This window comes from Zootoca vivipara, chromosome 1 (assembly GCF_965207765.1).
Source record: "Zootoca vivipara chromosome 1, rZooViv2.hap1.1, whole genome shotgun sequence".
Lineage (NCBI taxonomy): Eukaryota > Metazoa > Chordata > Lepidosauria > Squamata > Lacertidae > Zootoca > Zootoca vivipara.
In genome coordinates this window covers 12,287,516-12,306,363 of record NC_142582.1, presented here as the reverse complement: position 1 = coordinate 12,306,363, position 18,848 = coordinate 12,287,516, and the positions used below count along the sequence as shown (strand labels likewise).

Here is an 18,848-nt window from a genome sequence, read left to right as displayed (position 1 = left end):
TAGCAAGACCAGTGGTCAGGAATGATGGGAATTGTAGTCTGAAAACAGCTGGAGGCACAAGGTTGGGAAACACTGCTTTAGCAAGCTAACAAAAATATATAATTAAAAAGTTGCAAGGCCAATCTAAATTTGCTTAGTTAGCCACTTACACCGCTCATCCTATCCTAGGGATGGGGGGGGCGGGGCGGAGATTTGACTCAGTTCACATTTAAATGTAAATAATTTGCAGTTTTGAAAATATTAAGTGGACTGAAATGTCCAAACACAGCTCAACAAACATGGTTGATTCACTAGCTCACAACTGATTTGATTTAGATTTAGATTTGATGCCTCCATCATATTGTCCCAAAGTCTTGACTGTGTTTCTGCTGTACTTGCTTTCTCCAAGAGCCAAAAGAAAAAGGGAAAGTATATGTCATGAAAGTATATTATAATTTTTTTATACTATATTGACACAGAAAATTTGGGGGAGGCAGGGCAGGAGAATACTGTAATTATGTCCAGTAGGCCAGTTAAGAAGCACTGCAGAAAGACATTTATTTCATACACACTGTTTACCAGTTCAATAGCCTTCCACAAATCATTTGACAGCAATCAACATGTCATACTTATCAGCCTTATAATAGGATTTTTCTTTGGAATGGCAGCTTAGAAAAAAGCCAATACAGTTCAAGGATGTTAATCTTATCACAACTATGAAATGTTATCAAATGATCTCAGTTTCTATTTCTGATTAATGAAGGCTCAAAAGAATTAGCCCAGGGAGGAATGAATACACTAGGGGGAGACTCTATTTTTAGTATAGTAAAAGCAGGCGGGAATGACTGGCACTCATTTATCCATTAATACATGCGACTGTCACTCAAACGCTTTATGAATGGTTGACCACAGATAGAGATGAATGAGATCCAAGTATCTGAATCACTCCTTTTCCTTTTGTGACATGTTATTTAAGATGGCGTCGCTGCCTCATTTACTTCCCAGACTACGCGAAGTCTGGTAGACAAAGCCTTCTCGACACTTTTCATATTAAAACTGAAGTACCGTGATAACAAATGCCGTTACTTGTGAAACTCTGCTAAAGGCTGCATCTGTCAGTATTTTAAATATCATCGCTTCCCTACTGAGGAGCAGCAAAACTTAACGCAGAGAAGACAGCAGCTTGCTATTTGGGGGGGGGAGGGAACTGTGGCATTGAATTGAACTGGTTTCCCCACCGCAATGAAGCTTATTATTCAATTAGTTTCATAGACAGCGCAGCGCATACCACATTTATTGCAATGGGGAATGCAACACGTGCTCTGTGACAAGGAGCGTTGAGGAAAGACATTCACTACAGTGCAACTCAAGAAAACGAGTCTTCCCCTCCATGTGCCTTTTACTGTAGTGGCCCACAATCCCTAGCCCGTTAATGAAGAGTCATGGAATCAACAACCCTATATGGAAAACAACACTTCACTTTCAGCAGCTGGTATGCCAATGGTACTGTCAAACTACAGAAGCAGTTGTTGACTGTGGCCATCAATCAGCAGAGTTGGCCTCAGGCATTTCCACTCAGCATCTGCAGTCTAAAAAGGTTTTGGAGATTTCATGCTGATTAGCCAGCCATTTATCTCCCCATTTCCAAGCTCTACTTTATGAGGATGCAGTCTTGAATTTTGTCTGTTCTGGGGAACCGCCCTTCCCTACCCCCATACCCAATATTGAAGTCTAATAGGACTCAAAAACAACAGCCACAGCCCTGCAGAGTTAATAACATGACAAACGGTGTTTGTCAGAAGCAAACATTTGGCATGCAGCATATCTCAATAGCAATCAGGGCCTCACTCACCAGTTCTAAACACTGCCGGTGTCCATAAGCAGCAGCATAATGCACGGTATTGTACCCATCTTTGTCCTGGATTGACGGGTTTGCTTCATTTTGAAGAAGGAATTCTAGACACCTGTGGAATATTTGCAAGTATAAATGCTAAGCTGTACCAGCTGATTCGACATAAAGGCTGATGCCAAGGCGGCGACATTTCCTGGTTTTGAATATAAACTAGCTAGCTTTTTCATTGTGCACAGAATCTTGCAGCTGTTACATGCTGGCTTTTCCATCATATTCACTTAGATTTTGTACAGAAATAACCAATGTTTTGGGTAATAATAATAATAATAATAATAATAATAATAATAATAATTTATACCCATCCATCTGGCTGGGTTTCCCCAGCCACTATGGGTGGCTCCCTGTTAGGATTCCTACTCTGTGCCTGCAGTCATGGGATTGTTTTCTATCACATGACAGTGTATGTTTTCATTCCACATAGTGGGAATTGATGGAGACAGGATGTTTATGTTACTGTGTTTCCGTGATGTGGGACTATTGTCCTTTGATATTTCTCTTTGCTGTCTGATGAGAAAGAGGAAGGAGCTAAGTCAGAATGCTCAGAGTGTATTATATGTAAATAAAGCAGATTAGCAAAAATGCTGTGCTACTGAGTTTGTTATGCAAACTGCTAACACTCTGCAGGATCCTTAAGCCTGTTAATGCCACTTGGTATCAGTCGCTGTGATGTTCGGGCTGGAGAAAGCTTTTGAAGCTCCCTAACGAACGACCAGGAGGGAGAGAACATGCCTGTCAGGCATGTGTCTCTGCCAGGATCCTACACGCGAGTAACAATAACAATGCAATAAAATAGCAAACATTAAAAACTTCCCTAAACAGGGCTCCCTTCAGATGTCTTCTCAAAGTCGTAAGTCATAAGATCCCTTATGATCAGCTCTACTACTGCTCCAGATTCTAAAACCCATTCTTTTGGAAGAATCAGCTGCTGTAGTAGAGTCGTTGCTTCAGCTACAGAACCCCGCACATTATTAATGTCAACCTATGCATTTCTCAAAACCAAAAGCTTTCCTCATGTTGTCTATTTACTTGGGAACAGCTCCATAGGAAAGAAATTCGATTACATTTTCTGTGTCACTTCCTTTCATGCATATCCTACCTCGTTGACAATCGACACAAACACCACAACAAAAACTATGGCATAAAGAACATCAGCTGTGAATATTAAATATGTGAAGGACATATATTCCTTGCAGCATATTATCACATCACAATGCATTTGATTTGGACAACAGCACACCATGTTTAAAATGCCTCGAAACGCTACAGTGGCAGCCAGAACGGAAAAGTTAAAAAGACACACAAACACACACACACACATACACAAATATCAATAGACCATAATTCAAAGGTTAGCGCTTCATCGCCTCAGCTGTTGTATGCAGCAGCACAGCAGGTGAGCAAAAATAAGGAATGCACATAACTGCAACCCACAGAAGCAAAAGCATTATACGGAGATGGAGTCAAACTGCTCTATTGACACCAAACTTACAATGCGGCTGCTTTTTCCTTCATTTCATTGGCTCTTTCAAGTTCTTCAGCATTTTCATGGGAGTTACCCAAAATATTCTTTCTTCTTAACATAAGGGACAGAAAAACGCAACTCATTTTGAAAACCGACACTTCAGAGATTCGCATAAGCGACCGGCCATCATTTTCACTTCAGAGCAGTGTACATACTTATGGATGCCACCAGGAATCCTTTTTAATAGTAATAGTAGTAGTAGTAGTAGTAGTAGTAGTAGTAGTAACAACAACTGACTGTCTGACCTATGGACAAGGCTAAGAGTCACATCAAGCTTCCATAATAAACATTCCAGAAAATTTGCAAAATTATTGTCACAGGGCAGATGTTACTGTCATGTTGGGTGTAACTGCCTACACAACTGTTTCAATACCTCCGGGTATTTTTGGACCCATCAACCCCTGTCTGCATAGCCAATGGTCAGGGATGAAAGGAGCTGTAATCCAGCAACTCCTGTCTGGAGAAGTATTTGTCTCCCAGAAATGTAGCAGCTGGTTAACCAGCTATCCTATAGCAACCACTTTAACTGATGCTTCACTGAGATTCCTGGGCTAGATGTACCATGGGTTTGATTCCCCAAGGTTGCTTTTGTATTCTTCATGTTTAACCGAGATCTGCCGAGATCTGGACTTGTTCCTGGCCCTTTCCATTCTTAAAGAAGATTCACAAAACAAGAAAGTTAAACACTATGGCAGCTCACAATGCCACTAGCAGCAAACCTGTTCTACTGGACTCTTCCCTGGGAGTTCAGAATGTTCTTAAAATAGAATGGAAGAAATGAGGACTTGGGGTTTATAACTATTAAAATATGAATGCATTATGTTTCAGTAGCAGAAATCCTGAATGCAGCCCAAAAGCATTTCCTCATACATAATTGGCTCCCTGTCCCAGTGTCCAGGAATATCGTTAACGAATCAGGTCAGTAGAAATGAGAAGCTCAGTATGTCCATTCTTATAAAGAGAGACAAAAGAAGAAAAAGCACAAAATATTCAGCACTCCTATTTTCAGGATTGTTTCTCCAAAAGGTCTGGTCTTCTCTCTTAAGCACCCAGTGCTGCTGTTTGTGGCATTTACCACTTCAGTAGTTTGTAAGAACCTTATTTATTATTAAATTTATATCCCACCTTTCCTCCCAAAGAGTCTAGGGCAGCAAACAACAAATGATTAAACTATAAAAAGGTAAAGGACCCCTGAGAGTTAAGTCCAGTCACGAACGACTTTGGGGTTGCGGTGCTCATCTCGCTTTACTGGCTGAGGGAGCCGATGTTTGTCTGCAGACAGTTTTTCTGGGTCATGTGGCCAGCAGGACTAAGCCGCTTCTGGAGAAACCAGAGCAGCACACAGAAATGCCGTTTACCTTCCCGCCGGAGCGGTACCTATTTCTCTACTTGCACTTTGATGTGCTTTCAAACTGCTAGGTTGGCAGGAGCTGGGACTGAACAACGGGAGTTCACCCCGTCGCAGGGATTCAAACCGCTGACCTTCCAATCAGCAAGCCCTAGGCTCAGTGGTTTACTTTAGACCACTGAGCAACTATAGAAACATACTAAAAACATATCCAATATAATGCAGAAAGGTAAATATCTCAACTTAAAAGGTTGGTTGAAAGAGGAAGGTCTTCAGCAGGCACCAAAATGACAAAAGAGGTGATGCCTATCTAATATTTAAGGGAACCGAATACCAAAGGGTTGATGCCACAGAACTAAAGGCACCAAACACTTGAACCATACCATTCACTCAATCGCAGTGGAATGTTTCAAATACCCGAGGAAAGAATTCTGCCACAATATATACCTTAACATTTTAAGACCACTTTAAATATTTCTGTTTACAAACCCTTGACTGAAAAAAAATTACTATGTCCTGTTTTTAAGGCCCATCACAACTTGTCCCCCCCTTTTTTACAGCTATACCTAAAACATTTTACGATGTCCCCATGTAAGTAGCATGCACAGGTACAGCGCACACTGATATTTTCAGATACGTGTGTGAGACATTTACATGTGCCAGGGGAACTGGGACTGGCTAAACCTCTTGGTTGTAAGTACAAGTGGTACCAATACTTGCTGTATGGAGCCAATTTTAAAGAGCATTAATCTTACCCTTTCCTTTCCCCCCTAAAAATATATTCTGTTTCAACATCATGGAAATCTATTCCTACCCCCCCCCCCCGCCTGCTTTTTTCTTTCCTTCTTTGATAGTCATAGGCAGTTCAGACAGATCCATTCCTTTGGCATAGCTTTTGAGATTATCTTTGCTGGAGACTTTAAGCACAGGTTACATCCCCAGCTGCTATGGAATCTGCAGCAAGCTAGGTAGAAAGGAATTGTGTTACGATGATTTGGGTATTACAGGGAGAGAGATTATAATCAAATCCTCTGGTACCAATACATCATGGCAGGCTCCAAAGGTACAAATTCACCCAGCTGTGACTATTATGTGGTAAATTTAACACACATACACACACTAGGAGGAAGAGACTTCAGGAAGATCTATACCAGGCATCCCCAAACTGCGGCCCTGCAGATGTTTTGGCCTACAACTCCCATGATCCCTAGCTAACAGGACCAGTAGTCGGGGAAGATGGGAACTGTAGTCCAAAACATCTGGAGGGTCAAAGTTTGGGGATGCCTGATCTACACCAAGTGTTTAAAGCACATCCAATGCATGTTTAAAGCACATGACCCCCACCCCCCAAAAAATCATGGGAACTGTAGTATACTAAGGTTGCTGGGAATGGTAGCCTTGTGAGGGGGGAAACTACAGTTCCCATTATTCTTTGCGAGAAGCCACGTGCTTCAAATGTGAGTTGGATGTGCTTTAAACATGTGGAGTGGATCTGCCCTCAGTCATTGGGCCAGGAGATTTGAGGAATAGTAGTAGTATGGGGATAATTTAATTTCTGCTACAGTGCAAGGTTCCTGCCGAATCCTTCTGCCATCTCTTGAGCGCATGGCTATGACAGGGCCCTATGACAGAATAGTCTCAATGCCTCCCCTAATGCATGTTTCAATTTGATATTTCTGTATCCCCAGGCATACAAAAATTTTTGCAATGGTTTGAATTGCAATGGTTTCTTAGAATCATAGAATCAAAGGATTGTAGGGTTGGAAGGGACTACGAGGTCATCTAGGAATTTATGGCCCAATGCGGGGCTTGAATATACCTGGATTATCAAATGACTGAATAATCTTTGCTGCCACACTCTTGTGGCCCTTTATGTCCTCTCCTTATATACTGCAAACCCACCTACACTTTTACATCAGGACAGAAACTTGAGGAACAGCACCACAGCAACATTACCATAGGGAGAAAACATATACAGTGCTCCTCTCCAGTAAATAGAATCCCTCTTGCTTCTGTCTGCATAAAGAAATGTCCTATACAACATTTCTAGGTGATTTTTTACCTTTTACATGTGTGAGGAACTAACCTCAAGAGGGAACAATTCTATGGAAAGATGGTATTAGAAAGAAGTGAGGTAATTTTAATCTGTTTAGACAGAATGAAAAGTGAGGCGATTTCAATCTGTTTTAGTATTTTAACTTTTGTATGTATTGTTGCGATTTTTCTCCCCCGATTTTATCAGTTTATCTTTTCTGTAACCCGCTTTGAGGTTGTTGTTTTCCTACAATCAAGCGGTGTCTAAATTTTATGAAATGAATCAATAAAGTCCAAGCTGCTGCATTTGCAGATATGACAGCAACTTGAAGGGATCTGTGAGGCTTCTCAATACGCAGAGGACTTAAGTTATTCAAAATAATCAAAGTAGCTGAATGAAGGGAAAAGGGAATACTTTTGGCTCTGGGAGTATTTTTGCTGAAATAAGACTGTTGCATAAAGAGACCAGAAACGACACTGGCTTAGCGTGAAGTTGAAACAAGGAATGCAAATAGGCTTGTTTACTTTCTGTCCATGTCTGAGGCAGCAGAATAGTGTAAAGCCGTCCGTCCCCAGTCATCTGTTTCGTTAATATTGGCCCCCGTGGTCACCAGCGTCTCCATACATTGGAAATGACAATTTGCAGCTGCGTAGTGCAGAGGTGTCCTGAAAAATAAATAGAAACGAATTAGCTCAGACACTACTTTGAGTAACGGCGTGTGTTACATTAACTGCTCCTGACAGCAACATTACTATAGGGGGAACCCATTTCGAGGTAACAATAGCAGCTATTTAATTGAATGCAGAACATATTCTTCCTCCTGCGGTGAAGATTAGAAGTAGGCACTCGGGAAATGCAAAAGACCATGGGCTGCGGGGTGGGGTGGGGGAGTGTGGAGAGAAGAATTGAACAAGCAAAGGGATGTGGAATGTTATTCACACCATTAAAAACTAGAAACAAGGAAGAAACAAGGAACACTATTGAAAGGGAGGAGGGAGGATAGGGAAAAATAATGATGATTCTTCTCCTACGCTGTGCCTGTGAATTCCCTTTATAGGTTTTGCACCTGCAATACACCAACTCTGTAAGGCCATTCCAGAGCTCCAGCCAAGGAACTGGTGCCCCTCTCTATCCTCTTGAGGATGTGAACATTATTTTCAGCACCTGTGCATTCACTGAGAGGGGAGCACCGTCCTGCTTACATAGTTCCCTACTCACCATAATAACAGTTGCAGCTCCAGGAGCTTTCTCTGTGGTGGGGATAGAGAACCTGTGGCCCTCCTCCGAGAGGCGGGATTGTAACCCAGAACATCCGGGAGGCCATGGGTTCTCCATCCCTGCCCTATGAAGCCTCTCTTCATTGTGAATGTTAGTTAGCATTTTCAACAAAGCTCAAACTCTCAGCCTCTTACTTAGCTGCTTGACTAAGGGCAGGAACTTAGCCATCTTCTCCACCAAGGCTTGTGAAAAGTACAGTGGTACCTCGGGTTACAAACGCTTCAGGTTACAAACTCCACTAACCCAGAAATAGTACCTCAGGTTAAGAACTTTGCTTCAGGATGAGAACAGAAATCATGCGGCAGCAGCAGGAGGCCTCATTAGCTAAAGTGGTGCTTCAGGTTAAGAATGGACCTCTGAAACGAATTAAGTTCTTAACCAGAGGTACCACTGTATATCTTACATCCAGAAACACATAAAAGCAGTGCTTTTTTTCTAAAAAAATATTTTGAGGGGTACTGTACTCTTATTTTCCTACTCATATTGAAATGTTGTTGTTGTTTAGTCGTTTAGTAGTGTCCGACTCTTCGTGACCCCATGGACCATCAGGCACTCCTGTCTTCCACTGCCTCCCGCAGTTTGGTCAAACTTATGTTCGTAGCTTCGAGAACACTGTCCAACCATCTCATCCTCTGTCGTCCCCTTCTCCTTGTGCCCTCAATCTTTCCCAACATCAGGGTCTTTCCCAGGGAGTCTTCTCTTCTCATGAGGTGGCCAAAGTATTGGAGCCTCAGCTTCAGGATCTGTCCTTCCAGTGAGCACTCAGGGCTGATTTCCTTCAGAATGGATAGGTTTGATCTTCTTGCAGTCCATGGGACTCTCAAGAGTCTCCTCCAGCACCATAATTCAAAAGCATCAATTCTTCGGCCCCTCAATGAGGCCAAACTTAGATTCACAAAATGTTTAGGGGTATGCGTACCCCTGTGGTCCGCCCCAGGAAAAAAAGCACTGCGTGTAAGGTTAGGAAGCTCTGGTTATACATATGCTTGGCAATTTTTTAAAAAAATGAGTGCTGCTCAATGACCTCTTCATACATTGACACATTACTGCAGCTTGGGGCAAAAGCAAAGCAAAAATTGCTTATTTTTTATTTATCAAATCTATATCCCGACCTTCGTCTGGAAGGAGCCCAGTGAAGCAAACAGATACACGATTTAAAAGCAAAAACATTATAAAACAGTTAAAACATTCAAAAAACTATTGCAGTCAAAAGTACTCTAAAAGCAGTTGCAGTTAAAAGCATTCAAGAATCCAAACTGTATTGGGAAAGAAAGAGGAAAGAAAAAGCCATTGGTGGCAGGTGTTTTTTTAATAGAAAGAACAAAAATCCATTGTATGGATTCAGTATAGACTGCACCTGTATTTTTGGGCATTACACTTCAGGCAGCAATATACTACAGGGGGTGCCTTTTTCCTATCCTGCTCAGGTGGAGATGTAAATAAGGGGCAGCCCCACAGCAAAGTATAACCACTGCCACCATCTGTCTCAGTTTCTCATTCTCATCCTCTCATGCTCACACTTCAACCTATCAAAAATAACCTAACACTTCAGGAGGGAGGGGAGGGGAGGGGAGGAAAAAACCCGGTGCTATGAAATCAGGGCCGTGCTATGTACTCAGAGCCCTTAGGCAGATTTGAGATCTGGATGCAGAAGCCCAATGTTTCTCTGTGGCATTCTAGATCTGAGCAGAAATATGCCAGCATCAGGAATTGTGTTATGTGGTTTTCATCAAGGATAGAGTTTTAGAAGCCTATACTCAGGTATTGATAAGGCTAAAGTCTTGTCTTTCTTTCTTTTTTTAATTTTTTAGAAAAGTGTAGTAAATTACAAACCTTCCATGTTTGTCTTTTTTATTGAAATCTGCTCCACTGCTCTGCAAGAGTTTTACACAATCAACGTTACTGAAAAGACAAAGAAAGAGAATGCATGACAAAGAAAGAGAATGCATGAATTGAAATAAAACAGACACTTCACATTGATGGAGGGGCAGAGTTTCTCCATCAACAGTTTGGGGACCGGGAAGAACCAGCTAGGATAAGCAATCTAAGTAAGAGCAACTGAAAGAACAATTTATAAATTCCTCTTCTCTACACACAGAAATCCTTGGAATACCTTCTGAATTAAATTCAGAGCATATAACAAAGGACTATTTTAAATTAATTTATACAAATTTAAACCCAACTGTTTAATCGAAAAGAACCACTGCAGCCAATTCATTTCAAAAATTGGTTAATAATAATAATAATGTATTTATATCCCGCCCATCTAGCTGGGTTTCCCCAGCCACTCTGGAGAAAATAAAAATAAAATGAAATAATCGATTAAACATTAAAAGCCCCCCTTAAGACATTAATGGCACGTTCTGTCAGGAAGTTGTCCTTCACAACCCTCACTGTGGTCAAGAAATCACAGTCCCCATTCATTGTTGCAAGTTTATTATGTGCAGGAGAACTTCCTTCAATTTGGGAGGTTCCTTCAGTTTGCTAAATGGGTATCTCATGCAGGGCCCTCCAGATGACTGCAACTGCCATCATCTAATACCCTTCACCATATTGACTGGGGCTTGTAAGACCAGCATTTGGGGAGCAGTACATTGGCTTCCCCAGTGTTGAAGTTTGTTGGATGCAGGGCTTTTTATGAATGGAAGAGATGGAATTAAGCTGACATTCTTTTTCATTCAGTCTACCTCTTAAACATCAGAACTGTACCAAACCCCTTGAAATCTGTTGCCTGCTTAGTCTCTCTCATGCTAAAACCTAAGTCCTGATATCCACAAATGTGGGAACGGTGGAAGTTTAAGACTTGTTTAACGGCTAGTCTTTGATACAAGGGGAGGGCACAGTCTGTTAAAATGAAATATTTGGCTACAGAACTACAGGGTGAGGATTGCTTCCCCCTCTTTCTGGCAACCTGCCATCCAGGATGGCAATTTAGTTATTTGGCCAGAATGAAAAAAAGAACAAAGTGTTGACTTCTTTGAGCTGGCCTGGCCTGGATATGACAGGACAAAAAAAATCTGCTCAGGCAGAAGAGGTAGTAAACAACTATCTAGTGCAGGCATACCCAAACTTCAGCCCTCCAAATGTTTTGGACTACAATTCCCATCATCCCTGACCACTGGTCCTCTTAGCTAGGGATCATGGGAGTTGTAGGCCAAAACATCTGGAGGGCCGCAGTTTGGAGATGCCTGATCTAGTGCAACTTGTGCCCTCTAACATAAGGCCACTTATTATTAACTCTCATCCAGGTTTAAATCAACCTTTAGGGTATTTAAGTACGGTATGCTATAGCAGAGGGCCCAGGTTAAACTATTGTTCCTTGTCTAACACAGTAGACATAGTAGACATGCTAGGTCTCACATAGTATCACAGAGATCAGGTCATGGTGGCAACTCCCTTGTCATGGAAGGAATAGCTACAGTCATACATCCGCAAACGTCCGCCCCTTCGATCGTCCATTTCGGCGGACGTCCGCAGCAAACCCGAAAGTATCGGAACGGGTTACTTCCAGGTTTGCCGCTTGGTGCATGCGCAGAAGCGCAAAACCGCTCCATGCGCACGTGTCTTTCGTCGAGTGTCCGGGGCTCCAGAACGGATCCTGGACGCTCGACGAGGTACCACTGTACTGTTCCCCGCTGAGAGAGAAAAATGATGTATTAAATTAGCAGCCTGCTGAGAAGCAATGCATTCTATGCTGTGGTTTAGGATTACAGGAGACGGTGCTCTCTTTTCTGCAAGTGGCATGTATGGACAAATGGGGCAGGGAGAAGACTGAATTCCATGTAGGCCTCGCATCTTTTAATTTAATGCTGCTCCCACAAAACCCAATTTATTGCGCGGGCCACACGATTCATTTGCAAGCTTAAGCTTTGAAGATGGGATAAACTACAGCAGTCACATGAGTGCTTGAGAATACAATGACTCAGGAGAGGAGGGAAGACTCAAATGAGGGCTGAGCAATCTAAGATAGGAGAACAGTGGTGTTTGCTTAAACAGGCACAGAGTTGGGTTTTTCCCTCAAGTGCTCTATGTGCATGTGAGTTTGCATGCGCGAAACACACAAAATACCAATCCTCGGAAACAACGCTTTTATGCAAGCTTTCACCATTCCTTATTTGGAACCTTTTTTTTTTTTGCGGAGAGGCCACAGAACTGAAATTATATATAACTTGGCAGTTACAATTTCAAAACCACTTACCCTCCTGCAGCAGCGGCATGGAGGCACGTTCTTCCAAATTTATCTGGGGTGTCTATTTCAAAGCCTGCAGACAGCACGTGCTCATTACTAAACATGGATACTATGCTATACTTTTGTCCTAGTTAAACCGCAAGAAACATTGCAGAGACAGAAAAATCAAGTTAGTCAGAAAAAACAACAACAACCAACAACACAAAAATTAGAGAATGCAGACACAACCGTAGTCAGCAAGAGGTTGTCATGGAAACGGACAGGGGCTGCTCAAGCTTGGCAGCTGCATAAAGAAGAACCGTAAAGTCAGAAAGAATCTATTTTCACATTCAGCCCCGTGCTGTATAAGTATTTAAATCATGCAGCAGGCATTTATGAGGCAGATTGCTATCGAGAGAACTGACAGCAGGGCACGAAGGCAGAAAGCTCTGCAAAGGAAACAAGGGAGTCACAGAGATTGCCTCAGCAGGCCTCAAATAGGATTTTTATTTATTGATGGCTTCAGATTCTGTTGCGGGGGAAGGGGGAGAAAGGGTGACTTTCTAGGAAAATGCGAACGCTTTATATAGAAAGCAGCAAAAGTTTATTGAAGCGAGGGCACGGTAAAAAAAAAAATTCCACCGTTACGTTGTGGAGTGGGTGGATATTCTTTGGGAAAGGGAGAAAGGGGGTTGCGATTATTTTCCCCTAAGGGTGCTTACGGACAATACATTCTCACAGATGTGAAAATATTTCTGTCTGCTTCATTTTGTGCATCATGCACATGGGTTTATTTATTTATTTCCTATTGCTGAGAGAAAGGTTTTTGTCCTTTTTTGTACTCCTTGGAAAGGGTGTTTTGTTTTTCTGTTTTTTTAGGAGGTACCTAATAAAAATCCTAAACACAGCTCAATTGGTGCTACTGTGGAAAAAAAGATGTTTTAACTGTCCTTGGCATCTTTATAGGTCTCGGCACCAAATTAACTGATGAGCAGACAACTCCCTTATGCCTGAGCAGTTTTGGAACTATTTTTGAAAAAGTTGTAAACTTAATAACAATAATAATCATACTACTGTTACCACCTCTATAAAGAATACAGTAGTACAGCCGTAACACATATATTTTGCATCCAAAAAAAGACTCCTGTTTATAAACAGCTTTGAGGTGTTTTTGTTTGTTTGTTTACAATCAAGCGGTGTATAGATTTCATGAAATAAATAAACACATCCTGGAGAGCCACTGTCAATCAGTGTAGACACTATTAAACTAGATGAACCAAAAGCCTGAGTCAGTAAAAGGCAGCTTCCTATGCTTCTGAGTCACAAATGGGCTCGTCCACACTTTCGCTTGCCCAGCCACTTTCCCACAGGGAAAAACCTTAAACGGCTTAAAAGCCTTTAATAGCGCAGGATACCTGAAGGACCACATCTCATATAAACCATCTTAAACTGAAGCCCTTCTTTGTGTCCCTCCTCGTCCACATGTGGTCCAGAGTGTGGCAACATGGCCTTCTCTGCAGTGGCTCCCCGTTTGTGGAATGTTCTCCCCAGGGAGATTCGAATGACACCTTCATTATATATAGTTTAGGTGCCAGGCGAAGGCATTCCTCTTCAACTAGGTCTATGGCAGATTAACATTCCACAGCCTTTTAAACGTGTCTGTAGGGGGAGGTTATTGTTTGGCTGCTTGGCTTTACTTGTTTACTCGTCTTTATTCTGTATTTTGTTCTGTGAACCGCCCTGAGGTATTATGGATAAATCTAATAAATGACAATAACAATAAAAAATCTGCTCTTTACCACTGAATCAGAGCAAACATCAATAGGGTAGAGTGAAGTTTGCTCAATGATGAAAGTATGGACGATCCCTAAGCGATATGGAGAGGCGCAATCCTAAGCCATGTTTCTAATACTCTTGCACTACTCTCTTAAATTTGGAGATGCAGCTGCCCAGTTGCGCTCTGCCAGTGTCGTTCGCTCTAGTATTGCTGGTCTTAAAATTAAGCAGACAGCTGGGCTCCTAAAAATGCAAGGACAGGAGTGAGAGTGCCTTACCCTCCCTCAGCGCAGCAGCTTTAAAAAGGAACAGTCAAGCAATAGAGGGGGCCTCTTCAGAGAAAGGCAAGCTGCCATTGTACCTCAGATTAAACAAAGCACTTCTATCCATGCTTGGGAAGCATAGCCGCCAAGTCCGGGTCGTAAATATCCGGGATCGGCAACGCGCGCATGACCGGAAGTTGCGTGACGCGACTTCCGGTGGCACTTTGCCCTTCTATGGGCACCAGAAAATGGCGGCGCCGGCGCCGGAAGTCGCTTCCACGCATGACCGGAAACACGTAAAAGCGACTTCCGGCTTTTCTAAGCATACACTGAACAACATGTGGGGGCTTTTTCAACGACACATTTCCCCCCCCCCCAGAGGGAAGGGAAGCTCCATTTTCGTAACACAGAGGTTGTTCCCACATTACAAAATGGCCTACTTCCCCAACATTTTCACCACCGGAAAATGTAGAACACCCGTGGCCTAGTCACCAGGAAGGAGAAGCTGCTGTCTGTGCAAACGTTTCGGGTGTGGAGCTGGATGAAACCATGTGCAATCACATTTGCAGGGCACCAACTTTCTGTATGTGAAGCCAGTTGTGTGGCTTCGTAAGCGTGGCTTATGATTTTTGAAAGGGCTGTCAGAAATAAAAGCCCAAATGGCAGCTCACGATGCCATTTCCACACCAGTTACCGAACCTTTACGTTCAGAAGCAATGCCCATAGCAGGGGCTGTCCTACAGCAGCATTTGAATCTGCCTCAGCTAACGTCTCCATTCCATTTAAATTTGCAGTGATGATGATCAAGGAGCATGGAGTCTCACTGTTTGCCAACCTCTGCAGCCAAGTGCGAAAAGCATGAAACAAAACTAAGATTCAAGAACTATTTAGATTGGCAAGAAGGGTTCAGTTGATTTAGTAATTTTGAGGAGAAGGAGCAGTACATTGGGTGGAGCTGAAAATGGTGGGGCATTTGAAGCTGCAGGCCAACCCATGAAGACACCAATAACACTAATGCTAATGAAGGAATTTTGTCAGGTGTGGTAGAAAGGTGGGGATATTGGCTTGGGGTTGTTGGGGCATTTTTAATAAAATTCAGCCTAGTCACTGCTTCTATTACTGGCCTCTACTCACACATCAAAACTGATGGCAATGGATTTGGTTCCCACCCAACACATTTGAGCTTAAGACTCTTGCTTTATGCAGTCAGGGACATTAATACTGGTTCCTGACAAGGCTTCTATATCCTTTTAGCCAACTTCAGCTATAAATAATATTAATATTATATAAATAATATGGATTGTAATATTTCTGAGTTCTTACACATGCATAAGATAATAATAAAAATTGTATTACATCCAAATTAGAAATCTAAAATATGATAAAATGCTTTAAAAAGCAGCAATTTTCTCTTTTCTCTTACAATGCACCAAAGTTTTATCATTCACTCTGAAAATACATGAGCAACATAATCGTATACTTGTCTGCTCAGGTGCTGCGAGTTGTTAGGAGACCCCCTATCTCCCCTCACAGAGCTGTGATTCCCAGAGTTCTCTTTGGAAAAGGATTATTAAGCCACTGTGATCATTATAGCTCTGTGAAGGGAACAGGGGTCTCCTAAGAACTCTCAGCACCCTGAACAAACTACAGTGCCCAGAATTCTTTGGGGGGAAGCCATGACTGTTGTAAGTGGTATGATACTGCTTTAAATGTGCAGTGCAGGTGGGGCCTAAATCCAGTGAGATTTACTCCCAGATTAAGTGGATATATAGAATTAAAACCTATGCCTTGGATCCCAAGTTGCTGTTCTGCTTCAGAAGGGCTCCTTCCATTAATGGAAGATACTCCAATCCATTGCAGGCTTCCACTAGCAGGAGGGGGGGGGTAGCAATTTCCCCCAGTTTCTCCTTCTCCTTGCAGCACCCCGCCATGCTCTTGGAGGACCCCATGGAGGACATTTTCAGGCTACTGCAGGGTGAAGTCTTGAAAATTGCTTCCCCACCCCCACTTCCACCACCAGGAACAGACCATGGACAGAAGTTCCGGTCACGGGAATCCTAACTCCCTATGGCCGTTCAGGGAAGAAAAAAGCGTTCGTTGTGCTTCAAACACAAACAGTACAGACGACAAGAATTCATACGCATGCATATAGGTAGGGGTTTGCACAAATAAGCACATGCAGCTAGCGCCACAAACATGAAACAGGAAATGAGGCCTTTAAATTTTAGTAATGTGAGCACACAACCCTGACCAAAAGTAGGACCCACAAGCAGCTCACTTGCAACGTTAACTGAGCTTTGCATTTTCTTTCTCATTTGCTTACCTGATGACAGCAACTTCCTACAGCAGTCGGCATGGGCATTCAATGCTGCCAAGTGTAAGGGGAACATTTTGTGGACGCCACATCTGAAAAACACAAAAGAACCTCTCTTCAAACCCTTTCAGAAAGAAATCAGGTGGACCCATTTCAGAGTTGTTGGGGTTTTTTTAAGCTACTCGAGAGGGAAGTTATTTAAGTGTTGGCTGTCATCTCAGGGAAACCTAGGCATATTCAACAGTCAGGGAGTAGTATTCAACTAAATAGTTGTGCCAGAACTAAAACAACTGGATTTTGTCCCTCTCCTCTTCCCACACATGCCCCCATATTTTCCTCGAATCTGCTCTGGAGGGTCAGGGGAATCCCCAGAAGAGATTTAGTGGCCGCACTGGAGGAGGAGAGGGGGGGAGATTATTCTAGTATACAATTTGGAATCCTTGCCCAGACAGAATGATCTGCTTAATGCTAGGTTGAATGCATCCGTGAGTTTCCTAATGGTGCCTTATTCGGCTCTGCGTTTAATAGACCACTTTCATGATAACACAACTCCTAGCAAGAAGCCTGCCATATCAAACACTTTGAAATTTCTGTGACACACAACTATGAGGCCAGACAGGCTGGCAAAACCATTGCATTAATCTGCAGAGTTCCTCCATATGTTGCAAATAAAAAATAAAATGGTCCAACACAGTTTCTGTCTTCTATTGCATAATTTCTGTCTACAGCCTAAAAATATTCCCATCTGAAAATAAAAAGGTCTTGTCTGCCAGTCTTGCTCCCTCTGCTACACCAAGGATAAGCTGATGACCCAGCTGTCCGCCTCTTGATTTTATCCCATATCCCTTTATAACACATAACTAATGACCTTTTGCTTTGTTTTCTGCTCATTCCACAGCAAAATCCCGACTGCTGGACATCTACTTAGAAGATCACAATAGGATCTTGACAAATGGGTGTCTCAGAATTTCATTCTAGATCCCAGGCAACTGATTTCCTTCTATAATGGCTGTCTTCCTAATACTTCCAAGCCGGCTTTTCACTTCACTGGGCATTTCAGCCGCTGACAGAGGTGTTTTATTTGATCAACCTACAGGTCACTGAAGCGTGTAATAGAAATTTTGAGCAGATAACCCAGATTGCTCAACCTGGTTTTCATGCTGGCATTCTTTTCTCCTTTCTTTTCTTTTTTCTTTTACCTTAAACACTTAGAAAAAGCAGTAGGTTGAAACTTTTAAAGGAACAAGCCAAAAAGGTTGCAGTTCTCAAAATGGTCATCTCCTGACCTACCTCGCCTCTAAATCTATATAGAGCAACGATCTAAACACTATATAATTTTCCATTTTCTACTGCAAATAGAAGCAAAAAAGTTCTTAAACTGTGCAATCCAAAAGACAGCGACATAACTAAATTAGCTTTGCAAATGTTATATATAATCCATGGGTAGGCAAACTAAGGCCCGGGGGCCGGATCCGGCCCAATCGCCTTCTAAATCCCGCCCGTAGACGGTCCGGGAATCAGCATGTTTTTTACATGAGTAGAATGTGTCCTTTTATTTAAAATGCATCTCTGGGTTATTTGTGGGGCATAGGAATTCGTTAAAATGTTCCCTCAAAAATATAGTCCGGCCCCTCACAAGGTCTGGGGGGAAAGTTTGCTGACCCCTGATATAATCCAACCAAAGTTAAATACCCTTTTTAATTCACAGTGGTTTCGGTAAAGTAGTTAAATATGCTGTCCTGTCCCTTCTGTGGTTTTATCAATATTTATTTGGTATCAGCCAGGAATTAGGTATCTTAAAAAACAAGAATTTGCAACCACGGCATCCATATGATTACATGTTGAATGAGCACTTATGCACCAGCATATTCACAACAAACCTTATACAGTCAATCGTTGCTAAACCACCCAAAAAAATATATTTCTTCAGCAACTTACTTGGCAGCATCAGCTCCACTGGTTATTAGGGTGTTAATCAAAAGCTCATGTCCATATCTTGCAGCCACGTGGAGAGGGGTGTTGCCATCCTTATCAACACAGTCAATTTCACCTCCTGGAAATGACATTTTTAACACAGAAATAACGCATAAGGATCAAGTGCAATTCAGCTACCAAAGATTTCACATCACTCACTAGGAATATAGGTCACTCATCAACACCAGCCTGAAGAGATGATGCAAGTTATTTTAAGTCTTCTCACTAGTCACAATATAAACTATTTCAGGGGCAAGGTATGGATGTATAAGCTAGGCA

General features: G+C 42.3%; 1 protein-coding gene across 9 annotated transcripts in view; it reads right to left on the bottom strand.

The window, feature by feature from the left end:
• The window catches only part of ANKRD44 (ankyrin repeat domain 44), a 131,898-nt gene that overhangs the window by 24,256 nt on the left and 88,794 nt on the right, over positions 1-18,848 (bottom strand). For 2 of the 9 annotated variants that reach the window (XM_035136629.3, XM_035136600.3), the window contains exons 10-16: positions 18,534-18,648; positions 16,605-16,687; positions 12,273-12,390; positions 9,908-9,976; positions 7,321-7,461; positions 3,381-3,464; positions 1,832-1,943 (exon numbers count right to left, since the gene is read on the bottom strand). In XM_035136629.3, coding sequence (XP_034992520.3) covers positions 1,832-1,943; positions 3,381-3,464; positions 7,321-7,461; positions 9,908-9,976; positions 12,273-12,390; positions 16,605-16,687; positions 18,534-18,648 — 722 coding nt within the window. The remainder of the gene's footprint in view (positions 1-1,831; positions 1,944-3,380; positions 3,465-7,320; positions 7,462-9,907; positions 9,977-12,272; positions 12,391-16,604; positions 16,688-18,533; positions 18,649-18,848) is intronic. The other 7 variants (XM_088652877.1, XM_088652671.1, XM_088652908.1 and 4 more) reach the window with 5 other exon arrangements.